We start from the raw sequence: 18,630 nt of genomic DNA, 5'->3' as shown, positions 1-18,630 counted from the left end.
CAAAGTATGAAGAGAGTATTGTGGAAATTGTCTGCCACACAGGCAGGAAAAAGGTTGGGATGGGAGCAGACACTGGGGACCTTAGTGGAGGAAAATGTGCACTGGTAAAAGGTTGAGTGTTTGATCATTGTTTGACCAAAACTCAAACATTAAATCATTGTAACTCTATCTCAAGGTGACTCAATAAAAAAGAAATCATCATCATCATCATCATCATCATCATCATCATCCTGTTGATCATCAAATTTTTCAAGCATTCTAAGTAACTTCTCCATTTGTCCTAGCCATGCTCAAATCCCCTCTCTGCACGTTCAGATGAGCCTCACTCATGAAGGAACCGGCAGAGGAACCCAGGTGTGTGGACCCTGGGGCTGAGACCTCCAAGCCTGCTTGGATCAGGACTGGGCCTGTTCCGCCAAAATTCACCATATTCCAGTAGCTAAGAGTTCACACCCAGGGACTGCCCCCCCTCGCCATGTAATCACAGCAACGCCCAACATCCAGAAACTATAAAACCAAGCTCTCAGAAAACATCTTATGGCTTAGGTCTCCCTCTGGGAGAGCCTGGCAAGATATGGAGAGTTTCCTGCCCACATGAGAGAGCCTCGCAAACTCCCCATGGTGTATTCATATGCCAAAACCAGTAACAATGATGGGTCTCATTCCCCTGACCCTCAAAGAGCCTCCAATGCTGCATCATTGGAAAGGACAAGTAAAGAGAGTCTTCTACAATAAAAAAGAAAACCAATGGGGCTGGAGTGATAGCACAGCGGGTAGAGTGTTTGCCTTGCACGCAGCCGACCCGGGTTCGAATCCCAGCATCCCATATGGTCCCCTGAGCACCGCTAGGGGTGATTCCTGAGTGCATGAACCAGGAATGACCTCTGTGCATCGCCAGGTGTGACCCAAAAAGCAAAAAAAAAAAGCCAAAATAATATAAAATCCTCTAAAGTGTGCCAGAGAGATAGTATAGCAGTTAGGGAGCTTGCCTTGATGCCTGCTTTGACCCCTGGCAGTACAAGGGGTTCCCCCACGCACCACCAGGGATCACTCAAGAGCACAGAGCCAGGAATAGCCCCCCATGTTCAACCCCAATACCTTTGCCCCTCTGTCCAAATGAGTTTGGACCAAAAATTGGCTAGTAACCTAAAGCAGAATCCACCCATTGCTTCTCCTTAATCAATCAGATGTTGAGTCCTGGACAGCAGGCCCACGAGCAAGGTGCAGTAGTCCAGTAAGAGGAGGGGAAACTTGGGCCGGAGAAATAGTACAGCGGGGAGAGTATTTGCCTAGCACGCAGCAGACCCGGAATCAATCCCCGGCATCCCATAGGGTCCCCCAAGCTCTGCCAAGTGTCATTCCTGAGTGCAGAGCCAGGAGCAACCCCTGAGCGTTACTGGGTGTGACCAAAAACAAAAAAAAAAGGAGGGTAAACTCTAGGCAGAAATGTCCTCAGAAGAAGAGAGAGCTAAGCTGCCCCAGTCAGAACCCCATTCCAACTACACACAGCCTTCCGGGACGGCTGGCATGAGACAAAGCTGCATCCGGGAATCTAAATGAGGCCAGAAATTAATGTCAGTTTGTCCACACCACACCGTGCGACCAGCCATTCCCAAGCAGCCGTTTATTTGTGGCTCATGGTTCTATGTGACTAGTCAGTCTTTCTGGCTTCATTTGACTCACCTAGAGCTGGAGAATTACCGCAGTCTCATTCCTGGCAGTGGGCCCCATCTCAACTGGAAAAGTGCGAATGCCTTCACCCTGTCTGTCTCATTCTCCTACAGGCACTTCACCTGGCATCTGGAGATCTTAAGGTAGCAAGAGAAAGGGCCACCTCTAATACGTTCACACTGCTAAAATTTAGGCACTACTCGCCTTCTCCAGATGGAGCCCCGGCGACACTGAGATTCTACTAACACGGATCCGGTATGCAGGACTGGACATCTCCAAACCTCGGGGCGGGGGGTGGGGGGGTGGGGAATGGAACAGGGCGGCGCCAGCCTAGTTTCCAATTCGCCCCGGCCACCGAAAGTCACGCCCTCGCCCCGCCCTCAGCGCCATCTTGCCATAATCAGCAGTGAAGAATCCCGGCCATCCCGGCAGCATCACAGGCCAGAGAAAGCTCCGGACACTGGACCGGGCCTACAACACTGGGGTGCCAGACGGGGAAGGTACAGCCAGCACGCCTTCTCCAGATGGAGCCCTGGCGACACGAGCTTCTATCAACACGGCTCCGGGTATGCAGGACTGGACATCTCCAAATTGCACGGCCGCGGAAGCATAAGCGCCGCGCAACCTTTCCTGATATACAAAATATACGCTCTGGAATGGCTCCGCCACTCCTGAGCATCCATTATCCCAGAGGCACAGAAACCAATCTCAGAATGCAGCGGCTGCTGGCATATACTCCTCGACTCTGAACTAAGCTACGGCCCTGTGCAGCCCCGGAGGGGAAGGGTTTCTGTCCCTCGGCCTTTTCCCCCCTGTGACAGCATGGTGACAGCCACCGTCCAGAACCAATTGGACAGAGAGGTAGGAGTTTGCAGTGATGGGACGGGATGCACGGGAAATCTTGCGATGAGGGAGACAGAACCAGCCCTGCCTCCTGCCCAAATGAGACCCTGAGCGGTCTCCCATGGACAGCTCCTCTGCTCCTGAACAGCCATGATCCCCGTGCCACAGAAACCAATCTCAGAATGCAGTGGCTGCTGGCAGAAATACTTCTGGACTTAATACCAGAATTCCAAATCTGGGCGGCCTCTTCTCAACCGTGCAACATCATATACTCTTTGTTACCAACAATAGAAAACATACAATCTAATGATGTCATTCTGACAGGTCTGACTGTTGGGGGTAAAACACCAAATATTGATAGAGAGTTTCCTGTAGAAAACTGAATGTAATCAAAGTAAGGAAAAAGTAAAGTGCTAATCATCTGCCACACAGGCAGAGGGGTAGTGGGAGGGGCGTATGCTGGGGTTACTGGTGGTGAAACATGTGCACTGGTGAGGGGATGGGTGTTTGAGCATAGTATGGCTGAGATTCGATCCTAAAAGCCCTGTAACTGTTCTCATGGTAACTCAATTTAATAAATAAATAAATAAATTTCAAAAAATTATTAAAATAATAATAATAATAATAAAATTAGGCACTACTGTTTACAATAATGTTAATGACAGGGTTTCATGCATGACACAGTTCAACACCACAAACTCCCCTAGAATGTCCACTATTTTCCCAGTGTCCCCAGCCCTGTATCACCATGGTAAACTTTCCACTGAAGACCATTTCTCCATTTCTGCGTTTCTGTTGTCTTGAGATATTTGTTACAACTCATTTTCTTCTTTCATTCTGTCTTTCTTTCTTTTTTGTTCACACCTAGAGATGTTCAGGTGTTACTTCTGACTCTGCACTCAGAAATCCCTTCTGGTGGTGCTCAGGGGAACCACATAGGATGCCAGGAATCAAACTCCAGTCGACTGTGTACGAGGCACTCTACCCACTGTACTATCACTCCAGCCCCACCTCTACTGTCTATGTCCCACATATGAGTGTGATCATTCTGTGTCTGCCGCTCTTCTTCTGACTCACTTCACTCAGCCTGAAACTCTCCAGATCCATCCACACAGCCTCAAATTGCATGATTCCATGTTTTTCCAGCCAAGTAGTATTCCACTGTGTACAAGGACCAGTTTCTTTAAGGCTCTTCTCGTCCTTTGTTTGCTAATATCTCCTTCGGTCACACATCCAAACCAGCTCCAAGGGATGCAGAAAAAGGCCCTGCCTCCTCCTACTCGGGACTGTCATCTTGCAGAGGGCGGGCAGAGAGACGATGGGGACATTTGAGAGCACTATTCTAGAGTTTCTCGGAAAATGTCCACATAGGAGGGGAAGCAATCCTGCTTCTACCAGGATGCCTCTATGCCTCCTAAGGAGTAAGTCCTGAGCGCAGCCAGCTGTGGCCCAAAAATAAACCCCGAAAGTTCTCCACCATCCCCTCTGCTCAATCAAGCCCATCCCCTCAGACTCACCTCCCCCTTTGCATCTTTCCACTGCAGTCACATTGCAGCCCCACCAGCGCGGCCACCCCTGGGCCGTATGTCATCCCCTCACTGGAGCCTCTTCTTTCTGATGTGCTCTTGGCTCCGTTCCTGCCTCCTTCCGATCTTGGCTAACCCGCCTCCATTCCAGGCCCCTCTGAGTCTCCTCACCTGAGACTCCACAGCGTGTGTGTGAGCACGGGATGCTTCTAGCCCTGGTGTCCTTTCCTGCTTAGCACACCGCCTCATCTTCTTCACTCCAACTGCCCTTGTCTTGACTGTCCGCCTCTACCATGAGACTCTTGGCCTGTTCCCTGTTCCCCTGCTGTGTCCCAGCACCCCTCTGGCACACCTTCTGGTCTGGGTGCCAGGCTGAGTCGGGTGACCCTACTAGACCACCCAGCTGCATACCCTGAGGCTAACGCTGATGGTATGAGACAGCTCTGCAGAGAAGAAGCTTTGATGGCCCGAAGGGTGTCGAGCCAGCATTGAAATTCTGCCCTCAGAGCTAGAGGGAAAAGGAGAGGGGTTCAGGTTCTCGCCTGGCACGCTGTGGGCCCTGTTCAATCCGGGCACAGCATAAAGTCCCCGAAGCACCACCAGAGTCACTTCTCCCCTATAATAGACTCAAAAAGCAAGGCTCAGAGCTACGGCTTGTGACTCCATAAGGAAAAGGGCAGCCTTGTATCCTAAGACTTTGCTTCACTTCCCACAAGGGAAAGATAAAAGGCCAAATAGTTGACCGAGAGCAGCAGCCAATGAGGAATCATATTGTTTGGACTATACCCTTCCCCCACCATCACCAAAACTCCAGGAGTGTGGACTCCTTGAGTCCACACTCAAAATGTCCCCATTGACGAATGAAGCCGTTTCTAGAAGTTTCCTTCCTCGGTGCTAGACCATATCCTTGGGGAAGGGGAGGGGAGGACAGAAACGCTCAGTCCAGGGGAGGGGGGTGGGTGGAGAAAGCCTCGGAGGGAGGGGCAGAGGCAGACCCCACCTCCGAAAACGCCCGTCCAGTAGAACTAGGTCACGGGGCAGAAAGGGCTGGAATTACCCCACCTGTGACTGACCTTCAGTTGGCCATGACTGCACTGAGTTCCCAGCACCCCACGAACACCCCCCACCTGACCTCAGTGTTCTCATCTGCACATACGGGCTGCTACAAATTCTCTCAGGACCCACTCTCACACGTTGTGTGAAGACTGACTTGCATTGCACATTGCCTGGGTCCAGGCCACGGGTGCCACGTGGTGAGTGCTGGTTCCAGGCTGCACTCGAAACAGTGAGCCGGGGCTCCCCACTGCCCGAGTCAGCTGTCACCTGGGCAGGGAAGAAGAGGGAGGGGAAGAGAAAAGTGAGTCTTTGTTCTCCCAGGGGTCAGGGAGACTATAAATTTCAAACACTAAAAAGAAAATTTCAATATAGTCTACTTCTGGCTCTCTCTGTTCAAGATGGGGTGGTGGGGGAGGAGGATTTGACACAAGTGTGTGGGGGACAACAGGTAGTTAGGATAGAGACGTGAACAGTGATGATAATAGTTAGAAATGGTCACTGTGGACAAGAACGGAATGTTGTAAAAGGAGGTACAGGAATATTAATGATAACCTTTCAGCACCTCTATTGCAAACCATAATGACCAAAAGGGGGAGGAGGGAGGAGAGAAAGAGAGACAGAGACAGAGAGAGAGACAGAGAGAGAGGAGAAGGAGGAGGAGGAGGAGGAGGAGGAGGAGGAGGAGGAGGAGAGGAGAAGAGAAGAAGAGTTTCAGTTTCCTGATACCTATGTCAGAGAGGGCGTAGGAGAGGGAGGAGCCTCCTGCCAGGCTGGGGCTGGGAGAGACTTGAAAGGTTTGGCCGGATACCAAGAGCATCTGTCGGAGATGGGGCTCCGGCAGGATCTGTACAAGACTCTGGCAGAGGACCTCGGTGACTTCGTGGAGGAGAGCCTCGTGCCCGACGAGGAGTGGGAGAGGGAAGAGCAGGATGCCTGGCACCGATGTTCCACTTTCTTAAAGAATCACTGCTTCCAGGATCAGCTGGTGGCAGGCCAAGAGGTCCGGGTGCTGAAGGTGGTGAAGGTGAGTGACAACCCCGTGCTCCAATCCCAGCCCTGCTCCTATGGAATGGGTGCCCTGGGGAGTGTCAGGGGGAGTGGTTCCCTCTCTCGGCCTTGGGGTCCTTCCTCCTCTTCAGCCTAAACGTTGAGAAAAATTAAGTGTCCCAGAAGCGGGGAATGTGCTCTTAAACAGTGAGTCTCCAAAGCAATGGAACGACCAGGATTGTCATTTGGAATCCAGCCTCTGAGACACAGATGGACTAGGCGCTCTAGGTGCCTCTCAACTGCATGCTTCCTGTTTCTTGTTTCTTGTTGAACAAAACCTTCTTGGGGGCCAAGGAGACTCGGATGTCTGGAGTCCGTGCTTTGCATGCTGGAACCTAGCTTTGATCTCTGAGTACCTATAGGGTACACCCCCAGCCCCCCCCCAAAAAAAGCACATTTTATCCCCAGTCATAAATGTTATTTGCTATATTTTTCTTCAAAAACTACATCATCATAAATTTATATTATGAATCCTATTAAGTTGTCATAGGAACTTAATATTATAAGTGAATATAATTTTATTATAATCTCAGAGAAATTATGTCATGTCAGAGCGTACCCCCACAGTAAAATAGAATTTCAGAGATGGACCACGTAATTCAACAGCCTGTTATGGTTTGGCTTCCCCTGGAAAAGTGCACAATCAGAATTCAATCAGATGAGGAGGCAGCTCATGACCCAAGTGGTGCCCAGAGATCCTGGGAATAATCCCGTAAAGTTTCAGCCACCCAGAACAGAAGTTAAGTGTAAGCATCCAAGACAGCAGATGCTTTGATAGAGGTTCTGGGAGTTACCTGCCCTGTCCCCACCCCCAGTGCAAGAGGTGTTGGTGATTGGTCTGGGGTTAGGAGCATGCCCCTGTAATTGAATGTATAGTATTGCAGCCTAAATCAAACGTGTCTTGACCATAAACTAGTTTGTGTGCCTATTGCTGCAATGAAAACTAATGAGCATGAGAGCCACCAGCCTCTCCCTAGGCATGGCAAAGGCTGCACTGAAAGAATCCCTCCATCAGGCCACCAGGCACTGCTGGGTGCGGTCCAGGTGATCCCTCAGCAACATTTTTTTTCCGGAAGACTCTTTAAAAGAGTCAGGGATTTTCTTAGATAAACCCGGAGCTTAGAGGCAGAAAAGTCAGAGACTCGAGGCCCTTCCATTCCTTTAAGAGTCAACCTTGCAGTTCTAGGCTGGGCTCCCCAGGGCTGAAGTCCAGGGCTAAAGGGCAACTTCTGCTTCCTGCTCTACAGACACTTTGCTTTGGGGAGAGGCTTCGACCAGCTCACTGCTGGGGGATGCTGCGAGCTCAGGGCTAGGTAGGGCTGATGGGCCTGCAGAGACTACAGGATTCAACCCAGGACTCCTGCACGCAAAGCATGAACTCCAGACAACACTGCAGAGTAGTTTTTGCTTTGTTTCGCTTTGGTTTGTTTGGAGAGAACCACACCTAAGGTACTTGGGACTTAAGCCTAGCTCCGTGCTCAGGGGTCACTCCTGGTGGTACTTGGGGGACCATATGAAGTGTCAGGGATGGAATTTGGGCCATGTGCATGGTCCTTTCTGCACCGTACGGGCATGTCAGCCTTTACTGCCACGTTAGATCATCCTTTGTTTTCAGAATCTCAAATCAAAAAAGAAAAGAGCTTCTTTTTGATGAGCATGATGAACATGTTCAAGATTCTCAGGAGTCTGAGGTCAAACTGCTTCGTGAGTTGGCTTAGGAACAGGGATGAATCAGAAGTTCTGCATCTCATTGATATGTTTCAGTAGCCTGCCCAGTGATTTATTTTTTTTTACTTTTCTATTGAATGTAAAGAGGCAAAAACATCAGCTGGAGAAATAGTATAGCAGGTAAGGCATTTGTCTTGCATGGGGACAACCCATATGGTCCTGGAATCTCATATGGTACCTGGAGCCCTCTAGGAGTGATTCCTGAGTTCAGAACCAGGAATAAGCCCTGAACACCCATGGGTGTGACTAAAAAGGCTCTCAAGAGTAAATCTTTTTTTTTTAATTGGATAACTATGTGGAAAGTTACAAAGTTCTCAGGCTTATGTCTCAGTTATTCAATATTCAAACACCCATCCTGTCACCAATGCCCATATTCCACCACCAAAAGCCCCAGTATATCTCCCGCCCCCACCCCCCACCCCCAAATTCGTAACTGATGAATTTCACTTCATTTTCTCTTTACATTCCATATTTCAACACAAACCTCACTACTGTTGTTGGAGTTTCCCCCCAAGAAAGACAGCCCTACTACCAAGGAAGCATTTGACGATTAGTTTACCATTGCTTAGAATGAAGATATACATAGTCCCACTGCTCCAAGTACATAACTTCATTTTTTTCTTTTCCTTCTTTTTTTCCTCATCCCCCTTCCCGCGCCTCATAGTATGGTGGACGCCACGCCGCGTTTCTCCCCGAAAATGGGAAGCAACCAGGAAAGAGGGATATTTCCTCTTCTCGGCCGGCGTGGGGCTATGGCTTAGTTCACAGTCTAGAGAAATGGCTGCTACTTTGATTACCTTCAATATTTCAACAAAAAACTCACTGTTTTTGTTTGGAGTTTCCCCCCAAAGTCAGACCTGCTAAAAAGGAACAGTTTCACATTGCTGACAATTAAGAGATGTTAAGTCGCGCGGCAGCGGCTGCGCAGTTTTGGATTTCTGTATAAAGTCCAGAGAAAATTCTGCCAGAAATTGCATAGCCCAGCTCACAGTCCCAGTGCATTGCTGTAAGAAGCCACTCTGGTGGCCAAAATGGATTAGACTCTGGAATCAAAGTCTTTAGGAGCAGAGGGTCCGTTTTGCGCTCAGCAGCTCCGAATTTATCTGGGTCCAGGTCATGCCGGTAACACCCACTACCCATGATTGCCTATGAGCACCAAAATGCAAAAACCTTATACCTCTGGGTTAGGAGTCTTAGAAGGTGGCTCTCGCCACGTGGATATTGCTGCCGCCGCCGTTTTCCGTGCAGAAAAACAGGGTGGAGAGGAAAAATCCATCCCCGGGCAGCGCGGAGTTGTAGCACAGCTCTCAGTCCTAGTGCATTGCTGTAAGAAGCCGCTCTGGATGCCAAAATGGGTTAGAAGACCTCTAGAATCAAAGTCTTTAGGAGCAGAGGCTCTCAAGAGTAAGTCTTAATTAAAAAAAAAAAAAGAAGTAAGTGGCCAGAGAGAACAGTAGATAGAACACTTGTCTTGAATACAGTCAACCTGGGTTTGATACCAGCATCCCACTTGTCCCTTCAGCACACCAAGAGTAATGTTTAAGTCCAGAGCCAGGAGTAAACTCTTACTATCATCAGGTGTGCCCCCACCACACCCACAAAAAAAAGATGTGATTATACAAACATCTTGACATTGAAGGCCATCATGTCCACTGGACAACCAAGGCTCCGTTGGGAACGGGAGTCAACAGCCTTCCAGGGTGTCTCTGGCTTCAACCCCCCTCCCACCCAGTCTCAGAGCATCAGGCCTCAGGACAAATGAAGCTCCACATTGATGTGCTCCTTAGGGTGGCTCCTACGGAAAGGGGACAACTCTGAACCACACCTCCGACGTGGACTTGACCCTATTCCTGAGCTGTTTCTCCAGCTTCCAAGACCAAGCAGACCTCCGTAAGGACATCATCGACTTCATCAAGAATCAAGTGGATCACTACACCCAGAGTTTGGCCTACAGATTCTCTGTGATTCCCTACTGGGGCAGGAGACCTCGCTCCCTGCGCTTCCAGGTCCAGGCCACGAAGAACAGCAATGTCATCAAAGTGGACGTGCTCCCGGCTTTCGACGTTCTGGGTAAAGAGGACGAGGGACCCCGTTGCTGTTGGGAGAGGACATTCTTGCAAGCTGGCACCGGGGAGGACTGCGAGAGCGGAAATTGGCGGGCAGGTTTGGGGGGAGATAAGTTTCTTCACTTTTCAGTGCAGGATAGGTCTGGAAAGACCCTTGAAGATGAAGTCCCCCCGTAAATGCATGTGGCCACGCATCAGTGTGAAACTTAAACCAGATTTGGTGATCTTGCTCTTCCCTCGGGAAACCTTAGGACCAGGCAGAACTTAGAGGAACCTAAAAGTCAGAACTACATCGGGAATCCTTTCTTTTTTTTTATTTATGCTGGCTTATCATTGATAATATGATGGATTTTTAGGGATTTTTTTTAACTGAATTCCTTTGAGATACTCAATTACAAAGTTGACCATGATTGGGTTTCAGTCCTACAATGTACCAACGCCTGTTCTTTCACAAGTATACATTTTCACCACTGATGATTTCCGTGTCCCTCCCATCCCGCCCCTCCATAGCCTGCCTCTACGGAAGACACAGGTTCTCTCTCACTCTCTCGTTCTCTCTCTCTCTTTCTATCATGTATATCACTTTACCTCCTTTCAGCACCCAGTTTCTGCCCATTTCGAATTATCACTGCTATAGTCGTTCATTCTCTGTCCTAACTGCCCTCCTTCGAAACACTTGTGCCAAACTTCCTCTCATAGATGAGCCTTCCTGTCCCTCATTTCTACTTTGGGTGTTATTCTCATACTATGTTTTTTTTAATATCCCACAATGAGTGCAATCATTCTCTGTCTGTCCCTCTCCCTATTACTCTTTTTACTCAGCATGATACTCTCCACGTCCATCCACATATAAACAAATTTCATGACTTCACTTTTTCTTAACAGCTGCACAGTATTTCACTGTGTAGAGGTACCAGAGTTTCTTTACCCATTCATTTATTCCTGGGCACTGCGGTTGTTTCCAGATTCTGGTCGATAGTGTATAGTGCTGCAATGAACATAGGAGTGCAGATGGCTTTTTGTAACTATGTTTTGGGGTTCTTGGGGCATATTCTCATGAGCAGTGTTGCTGGGTCATATGGAAGCTCACTGTCTAGTGTTTTGAGGAATGCCCATGTTGTTTTCCAGAAAGGCTGGACCAGCTGACGTCCCCACCAGCAATAAATGAGAGTCCCTTTCTCCCCGCAACCACACCAGTGCTAGGGGTTCTTGTTCTTTCTCATGTTGCCAGTCACTGTGACATGAGGAATTTTTAGGGGTTAGTGTGTGACTGTGTGACAGTGCCCTCCCAGCACCCCAGAGCCCCCTTGGCTCCTCCCTCTCTCCCTCCTGTTCCCCTTCTAGTTAATGAAATTGAATCTCTAGGTGGCTTTCTTGTTCTTGCTGGTTTAGTTCACTCACCCAAATTCCAATGTGAGTGAAACCATTAGCCCATGGGCTCTCACTTCCATAGTTATTTCACATTCACTTCATGGTCTCAAGTTCCATCTATTTTGTCCCCAGAGACAAAATTTCACCTTTTCCCGCCAATGGCACAGTAGTATTCCATTGTGTACAGACTCAATGGCTTCTCTGTTCAGCCATCTGTGGATGGGCCTCGGGGTAGAGTACATGCTTAGCCTGTGGATTATGGGCTCTGAACACAGGGAGCAGACACCCCATCCCATTAGTGTTTCCTCTCTTCAGATAAAGTCCTCAAGCTATTGCTGCAGCCCATGGATTTCCATTTAATAGTGATGTGGGGTTTTTTGATCAGGGATTGTGTTGCTGTTTTTGTTTGTTTTCATTTATTTTTTCATTGAATCACAGTGAGATACACAGTTACAAAGATGTTCGTGATTGGATTTTGGTCATACAATGTTCCAATACCTTTCCCTTCATCACTGTATATTTCCCACAACTAATGTGCCCAGGTTCCCTTCGCACCTGCCTCTATAGCACTCTCTATCAATATCTTTCTCTACCTCTCTCTCTCCCTCTCCTTCTCTTTCTCTTTCCCTCTCTTTTTCTCTCTCTCTCTCTTTTTCTCTCTCTGTCTCCAGATTTGGGCTCCAAATCCTGCTAACTGCCCTTGGGAAAGAAATCAAACACCTCCAACTGTACTAACCAGTTCAATGGGATCACAAAATCAGATAGGACGCTAGAAAACTGACAATACTGGGCCCGATTTAGACATATCTGTGTGATTCCTTGGGGTTCCGTGAAATTTCACCTATTTCCTAGGACCATCCTGCATATCTCACGTGCCCAGGGCTCAAGAGTATAATGTTTCATCATAAGACAGAAAACTTAAAGCAAGAATGAGGATTTTGTGGATTAACATGGGACGCTGGTCCTTTCCCCGCGTCTTCACGCCAAAGGGTGGGTGTTCCTGACCGGGTGCTCTCCTCACAGGAAATGCATCCCCAGACTCTAAGCTGCCACAGGAAATCTTTGAAAAATTAATAAACTTCGAAGGCTCCCCTGGGGAGTTCTCCTCCAGCTTCACGGTCTTGCATCGACACTTCGTGAGAACTCGCCCCGTAAAGGTCAAGAACCTCCTGCGGCTGGTGAAACACTGGTGGTACCTGCAGGTGCAGTCAGGGGGCTGAGCTGGGGGTCCAGGTTCGGGACCAAGTTTAGGGTCCAGGCTGAGGGGTTGGGCTGGGGATCCTGCTGGGGGAAAAAAAGGGGCAGAACTATCTGGAACTTTTTTTTCCTCGACTTTTGGGCCACACTTGGATATGCTCAAGGCTTACTCTTGACTCTGCGCTCAGGGATCACTCTGGCAGGGCTCAGGGGACCATAAGGGATGTGGGGATCAAACCCACGTTGACCGTATGCAAAGCAAGAGCCTTACCCACTGAGCTATCTTTCTGGCCCCACGCATCCACTTTTTGCTTCTTTGTTTAACAGTGGTTACCCCCACATTAGGCTCAGGGACTGGGGCAGTTCCTAGAGATACTCAGCCCAGCCTGAGAGTAGGCCACACACACGCAATACACACACACACAGCGCCAGGATTACAACTCAATGCCTCGGCACTGAAGGCAGATATTTGCTATGAACCTGGACTCCCAGCCTTGCTTTCCTCCTTTATGAAATCTTGCTGGGCCCAGGGTATGCGTTCAGCTAGACAACACACCGCCTGGCACATGGCAAAGGTGTTGGGTGATGGGTGACGTGACACCGGGACCTGGAAATAAAGAGGTCTGGAGGCATCAAATTCCCTGGGTAATAATCTATCACGGCTTACCCAACACACCCCTGCCCTCTCTCTCTTCTTCATCAGCATCAGAAACACAAACATGCAAAAGTGGCCTTGCCTCCCAAATACGCCCTGGAGCTGCTGACCATCTATGCCTGGGAAACAGGCACCAACGAAAGTAAGAAATTTGACCTGGCCGAAGGCTTTAGAGTAGTGATGGAGCTTGTCCGAGATTATGATGATATCTGCATCTACTGGACCAAGTACTATAACTTCGAAAATGAGGCTGTCAGAATCTTTATCCAAGAAAAGCTGAAGGAAGAAAGGTATGTTCCCAAGAATGCTTAGAGCTGCAAAGAACAGAACAACAAACACGATTCCAATGCTTGTCTTGAGATGTTGTGATTGACAGTGCTGTCAGGGGCACCCGCAGAATCCCAACACTGCAGCCATCACAGCGTACCACCTCTCCCCACCCAAGGATGCCTTTGACCCCTTCCTCTCAACCTCAGCCTTCCCACAACTCAAGTTATCTCTCCTGGGACCCCTGACTGCTGTGTATCTTTCTGTCCCACCTATGAGAGACATCATCCTGTATCTGCCCCCTTTCCTTATCACTAACTTCCCTCAACATGAGATCCAATAGTTCCACATATGTTGCTGCAAGTTACATGAGTTTGTCCTTTCCTGGAACTGCATTGTGTTTCCTTTGTACCACATATTCTTGGTCCATGTATCATATCGATGCATTTGGGTGGTTTCCATATCTCAGCCACTGTGCTAAGTGTGGCAATAAACGCAGGTTTGTGTACATCCCTCAAAATAAATGTTTTGTGTGGTGGGAATAACGCCAAGAAGAGACATCAATGGGTCATAGGATAGTTCTATTCCTGTTTTTTAAATAAATCTCCATGTTGATTGCCATGGAGGCTGAGTCACACAGCTTCCCACCAACAGTGGATGAAAGAAAACCCAACACAAGTTTAAGACAAAAGAAAGTGCCTTAGCTTTGTCACCGAAAAAAGGAAAACACTATATGAGATAAACAAACCTTCAGGTCTGGCGGGGTCCAGGCATTTGCTATGGTCAAATCCCATTCTATGACTCTTTATGTCTTGCCCCTCTGAACTCAGGCTGATTTCCTTGAGAATCCCCCAGTCCTATGAGGGCATTTGGGTCCAGTATCCAAGTACAACGTCAAGGCACCACACTGACAGGGCCAGGTTAAATGACTCCTCCAGTTCTCAAGACAGGCATCAGGTCCAAGGGAGCCCGTCCTGCGTTGGTGACTCCCACCTGGAGTGGGGGTTGAGTGAAGAGGACAGAAGTCAGAGGGTAATGGAAATCTGCTTCCCTTTCTTTCTCCCAGGCCCGTGATTTTGGACCCTGCAGATCCAACCAACAATCTGGGGAGAGGAAAGAGATGGGATGTGATGGCCAAAGAGGCTGCCTACACCCTGCAACAGGCCTGCTGCAGCACCGTGGACCCGTGGCCAGTGCGAGTATGGGCTCCCTGGAGATGTCCACCCCTGGGCAGCCCTTCCCCCTTAAAGATGGCCAGGCCTCAGTGTTTTCCTCTGTAAAATGGGTAGACAATTTGGGGTGCTCTGGAGCCTCATGAGTAAGAGGGGCCAAGAATTGACTCTCACTGACTAGAGAGCTAGTACAGGACTTAAGCTTCCTTCCTGGCATGCAGCCAAACATGGTTCCGTGCCTAGGACTCCCTCCGGAGCCCTACCAGAAGTGACCCTGGTCACAGAGTCAGTAGTTAGCCCTGAAGTACCTCTAGACGTGACCCCAGAACCAAGAAACAATAGCAACAATAATTTACTCACATACGTACATAGACGCAGTAAGGGGGAATCTCCCTTCTTAGGGGTTTTTGAAAGCTGCTGAAATGAGATTTGACCTGGTCACGTGTCCCTAAACTGGGTCAGTGACAGACCAAAATGTGCCACACTGGTCCCATACACTGTATCCTGAAGCCTGGGTGGTGCCCTCTCTGCCCCCGGGTCTCTGTCATTGGTTGAAGGCCCTGTGATGTTTAAACACTGACAAAGACACTGTACCCTGCTTTTCTCTGAACTGACCCCTACTGTGTGCGACACCTCACCACGTAGAGGAGGAATTAGGGTCTCTCGGTAGACGGTGATCCCCTCTGCACAGCCCCCGCCCAACTCCAAGCCTTCCCCCGAACGCACAGAATACTGCCTGCACTCATCACAGCACCCAGGAAGGACTCTAGGCTGTCAGCCCCGAGAAATCACTCTCCCAGTCTGCAGAGGAACGCCAGGCTCACATACGACAGGAGAGAAGTCCTGGCGAAACGTTTCCGTTTCTGTAAGAGGAAGGAGAGGAAGCAGAAGTCCAAGGTCCCAGTGGCAAGGCTGATGAGCTGTACAGCCTGGGGGACCCCCACCCAGCTGTCACCCGATGGCTGGAAGGTCCAGGGAACCAGGGAGTGCCTGAGACAAGATTCTTGGCACAGTCTTTCAATGCTTGCCAAGAACCCTCCCCAACCATCCTTCATGGTGGTGGTGGTGTTTTTTTTTTTGTTGTTCCGAATATAGCAACACTCACACATAGCCCCCGAGCCAATAGAACTATGTCAGAAAGGGGACACAATCTAAGCAGGTCTCTGTTCTGTGTTCCAGCATCTTCCCTCTCCCATCCTGGGCTCAGACTTATGTCTCTGCATCGCTGAGGCAGAAGGTAGAAGGGACCGGGGTTCACACACTTAGTTTTACTTACTTAAATGATTCCATTCTTTGATTGCATAGTGAAAGCATCTGAAAGATTGCCGGATCCACACAAGGACTGGACAGGCATAACAACCAACCATACCTGCACGAAGGGCTATTTTGAGCACGAGGCTATTGGAGGCTGCTGATGTCAGGATAAGGCGCAGGGAGCTGGCTCAAAGGGCTGGAGCACATGTTCTGCAGTGCGAGATCCGGGTTCCATCCCTGACACTGTGTGGTCCCCTCAGCACCACACCAATGCTAGGAATCAAACCTGGGCACCGTCAGATGTGGTCTAGAAAACAAGTACATAAACACGACAGGACGAGACATATATACCAGGACTGATATTCCAGGACTGTGCGGGGGATGCGGTGTGGGAGGAGAGAAAAGCATCAAAAGTCTCTCTGAATCTAATCCATCTTTCTGAGAGCAAGACAGTAACCTGACCAAGGAAGTGCTTCCAATTACATGACTTGATCTGGTTGTTAGGGTGTTTCAGACTTTGCTAAGACAGTGAATGTCTCTGGGGTTCACCTCCGACAGCCTGTGAAGAGTTGAGAAAGGAGATGCAAATGGGACCCCTGGATGACAGCTGGGGACTCTGTAGAGGCCCATGAGGAGGCTTTCTGGGACATGTTGCTTGTTGCCATTCCCCTGGCCAGCAGGAGTCAGAGGTCAGAGGGTCCCTGGATCCTTTTAGACTCTGCCAGGGACAGCCACAGTTTCTGCCTGGGGGCTGAGATCCTTCCATTTAACCAATGTCGGGGTGAGCAGTCAAACACACCATTATCCCCCGAAGCAGGCGGCCTTGGAGATAAGAGTCTATTCAGGACACCCAGATAACCTTCCTCTCCTCTTCCCTTCCAGGCAGCAAGAGACGTTCAGGTGAAAGTGGAGGTGCCAGGTAATTGGGTCTTGACGCTCATGGTGGACCCCTACAGACCCATCTTTGAGATTAAAAAGACCATCAAGGAGATGTGGCCCCTCAGTGGGCAGCAGCGGCTCTCCTTCCAGGAGCCCGGAGAAATGCGGAAAGTACTCAGCAACTTCAAGACGCTGGCGGATTACGGGCTCTTTGCCAGGGTGACGGCCTCGGTTCTAGTTACCGAGCCTGGGGAGATCCAGGTCTTTGTGATGGACAGCAGCGGCCACAGCAAGCCCTATGCGGTCTACCCCGATGACTCCATCTCTTACCTGAAAGAGAAGATTGAGGAGGCAGGGGGACCCCCGGCAGAGAACCAGATACTCATTTTCCCATGCCAAAAAGTGCGTAATAAGAGAATTCTCTCAAAACTGCAGGTCCAAGACGGTGAAACCATCCTGCTCCTGAGGAAATATTTCTAGTCCCCAGGGTGGTGGCCAGATATCAGGGCGACCACCTGGCTCTCAGACCACCATGATGCTTGTCCACGGTTTTGCTTTAGAGCAGACTCCAGAACTAGCCGCTTACAGATGCCGCTTGTGGACGTATCCAGTGACTGGGATGCCCCAAGCGCTGTGACTAAAACTGTCCCCCTTAAATATACTTTGGGCCCGGTGTCAGGGATTTCCTGAGACAATGGACTGTGGAAATAATCACTGATCGACCACGATCAGACCCAGGAAATTCCCAGATTTCCGACAGCAGAAATGAGCCGCGCAGCTAGGTTTTCCAACAGTAAGCTGACCACATCGATTATCTGACTCTGCATATCTGTTGCTACCTCATTGTCTGACTTTCTGATAGAAGAATGCGCAAACACCTTTAAATGGCTGGGGGGAAAAAAAACTGTGACGGGGTTACATGATTCAGGTCTGGGACCCCATGCAGTCACGGGTGAATAAACGCCTCAGAATGTGTCCAGTTCCTTTTCTATCCCAGCCGCCTTCTCCCCCAAAAGTAGAGAGAGAGGAAGAAGGAAACTGTCTGCCATAGAATAGGCAGGGGTTGGGGTTGGGTGGGGTGGGGTGGCAGGAGGGAGACTGAGAAAGTTGGTGGTGGAAAATACGCACTTGTGGAGGGGTGGTGTTCAATCATTGTATCACTGAAACTCAGTCATGAAAGCTTTGTAACTATAGTTCATGGTGATTCTATAAAAAATATTTTTTTAAAAAAGTCTCTAGTTCTCTGAGTCTCAGAATCGGCAACCCCCCATAACACCAGGAGAACCCAAAAGTGGCTGCCTATGATCCTGCATCCCCGGGTACCCCCCTTTTTATCCAGATGATTATGCTCTTTCTGAAGCATGAACATGAATGCGCTCCTCCTCTGCTAAAAATCCTCTAGGGTGCCTGCCCCCCACGTATCCCGGTAGCCACCGTCTTCCAGAACCCAGTGAAAAGCCCAGGTACGGAGGAACAGTGGCAAACCCCAGGCCTCATGGGGTGGAGGTGGAGCCAGCCTCTCTTGTCCCCCCACCCCATGGGACTCTGCGATGACGCCCACCAACTGCTTCCAGCTACTACTTAAGCCCCATAACGGTTGTGATTCAGAGACACAAAAGAATCTCAGAACCGAGCAGCTCACGGCAGCGTTCTCTCCAGAACCTAATTATTAAAATTTTAGAACTTCAGAAGAGGATGGCCTCTCTCTCGGATGCACAACATCATATGGTACTCCTAACAAGCAATACCAAATAAGTCATCTAGCATTGCCTCTTTGGAAGGATTGAGTGGTGGTGGGAAAATTCCAAATAATAATGGTGAGTCTGGTGTCAAAATATTGAATGGAATCAAAGTAGGGAGAGAGGATTGTGGAAATTGTCTGCCACACAGGCAGGAGA

The 18,630-nt window shown here is 49.3% G+C and overlaps 1 protein-coding gene across 1 annotated transcript; it reads left to right on the top strand.

Annotated features, from left to right (window-relative positions):
* Positions 1-5,922: 5,922 nt before the first annotated feature.
* Positions 5,923-17,212, top strand: LOC101543680 (2'-5'-oligoadenylate synthase-like protein 2). The gene is made up of 6 exons (XM_012934270.2): positions 5,923-6,120; positions 9,659-9,941; positions 12,332-12,510; positions 13,209-13,450; positions 14,494-14,626; positions 16,736-17,212. Exons 1-6 carry the CDS (start codon positions 5,923-5,925, stop codon positions 17,210-17,212), a joined length of 1,512 nt encoding a protein of 503 aa, XP_012789724.2.
* Positions 17,213-18,630: the final 1,418 nt, after the last annotated feature.

The sequence above is a fragment of the Sorex araneus genome, chromosome 9, assembly GCF_027595985.1.
Source record: "Sorex araneus isolate mSorAra2 chromosome 9, mSorAra2.pri, whole genome shotgun sequence".
Classification (NCBI taxonomy): Eukaryota; Metazoa; Chordata; class Mammalia; order Eulipotyphla; family Soricidae; genus Sorex; species Sorex araneus.
The sequence above is the reverse complement of the archived record's forward strand: the minus strand, read 5'-3'. Positions and strand labels throughout refer to the sequence as shown.

Bases quoted from the DNA above. Each gene is read 5' to 3' on its own strand.
- LOC101543680 (XM_012934270.2), top strand. From the start codon at position 5,923: ATGGGGCTCCGGCAGGATCTGTACAAGACTCTGGCAGAGGACCTCGGT. The intron at 9,942-12,331 runs GTAAAGAGGACG...CTCTCCTCACAG, and splicing joins CCCGGCTTTCGACGTTCTGG to GAAATGCATCCCCAGACTCT. The intron at 14,627-16,735 runs GTATGGGCTCCC...CTTCCCTTCCAG, and splicing joins TGGACCCGTGGCCAGTGCGA to GCAGCAAGAGACGTTCAGGT.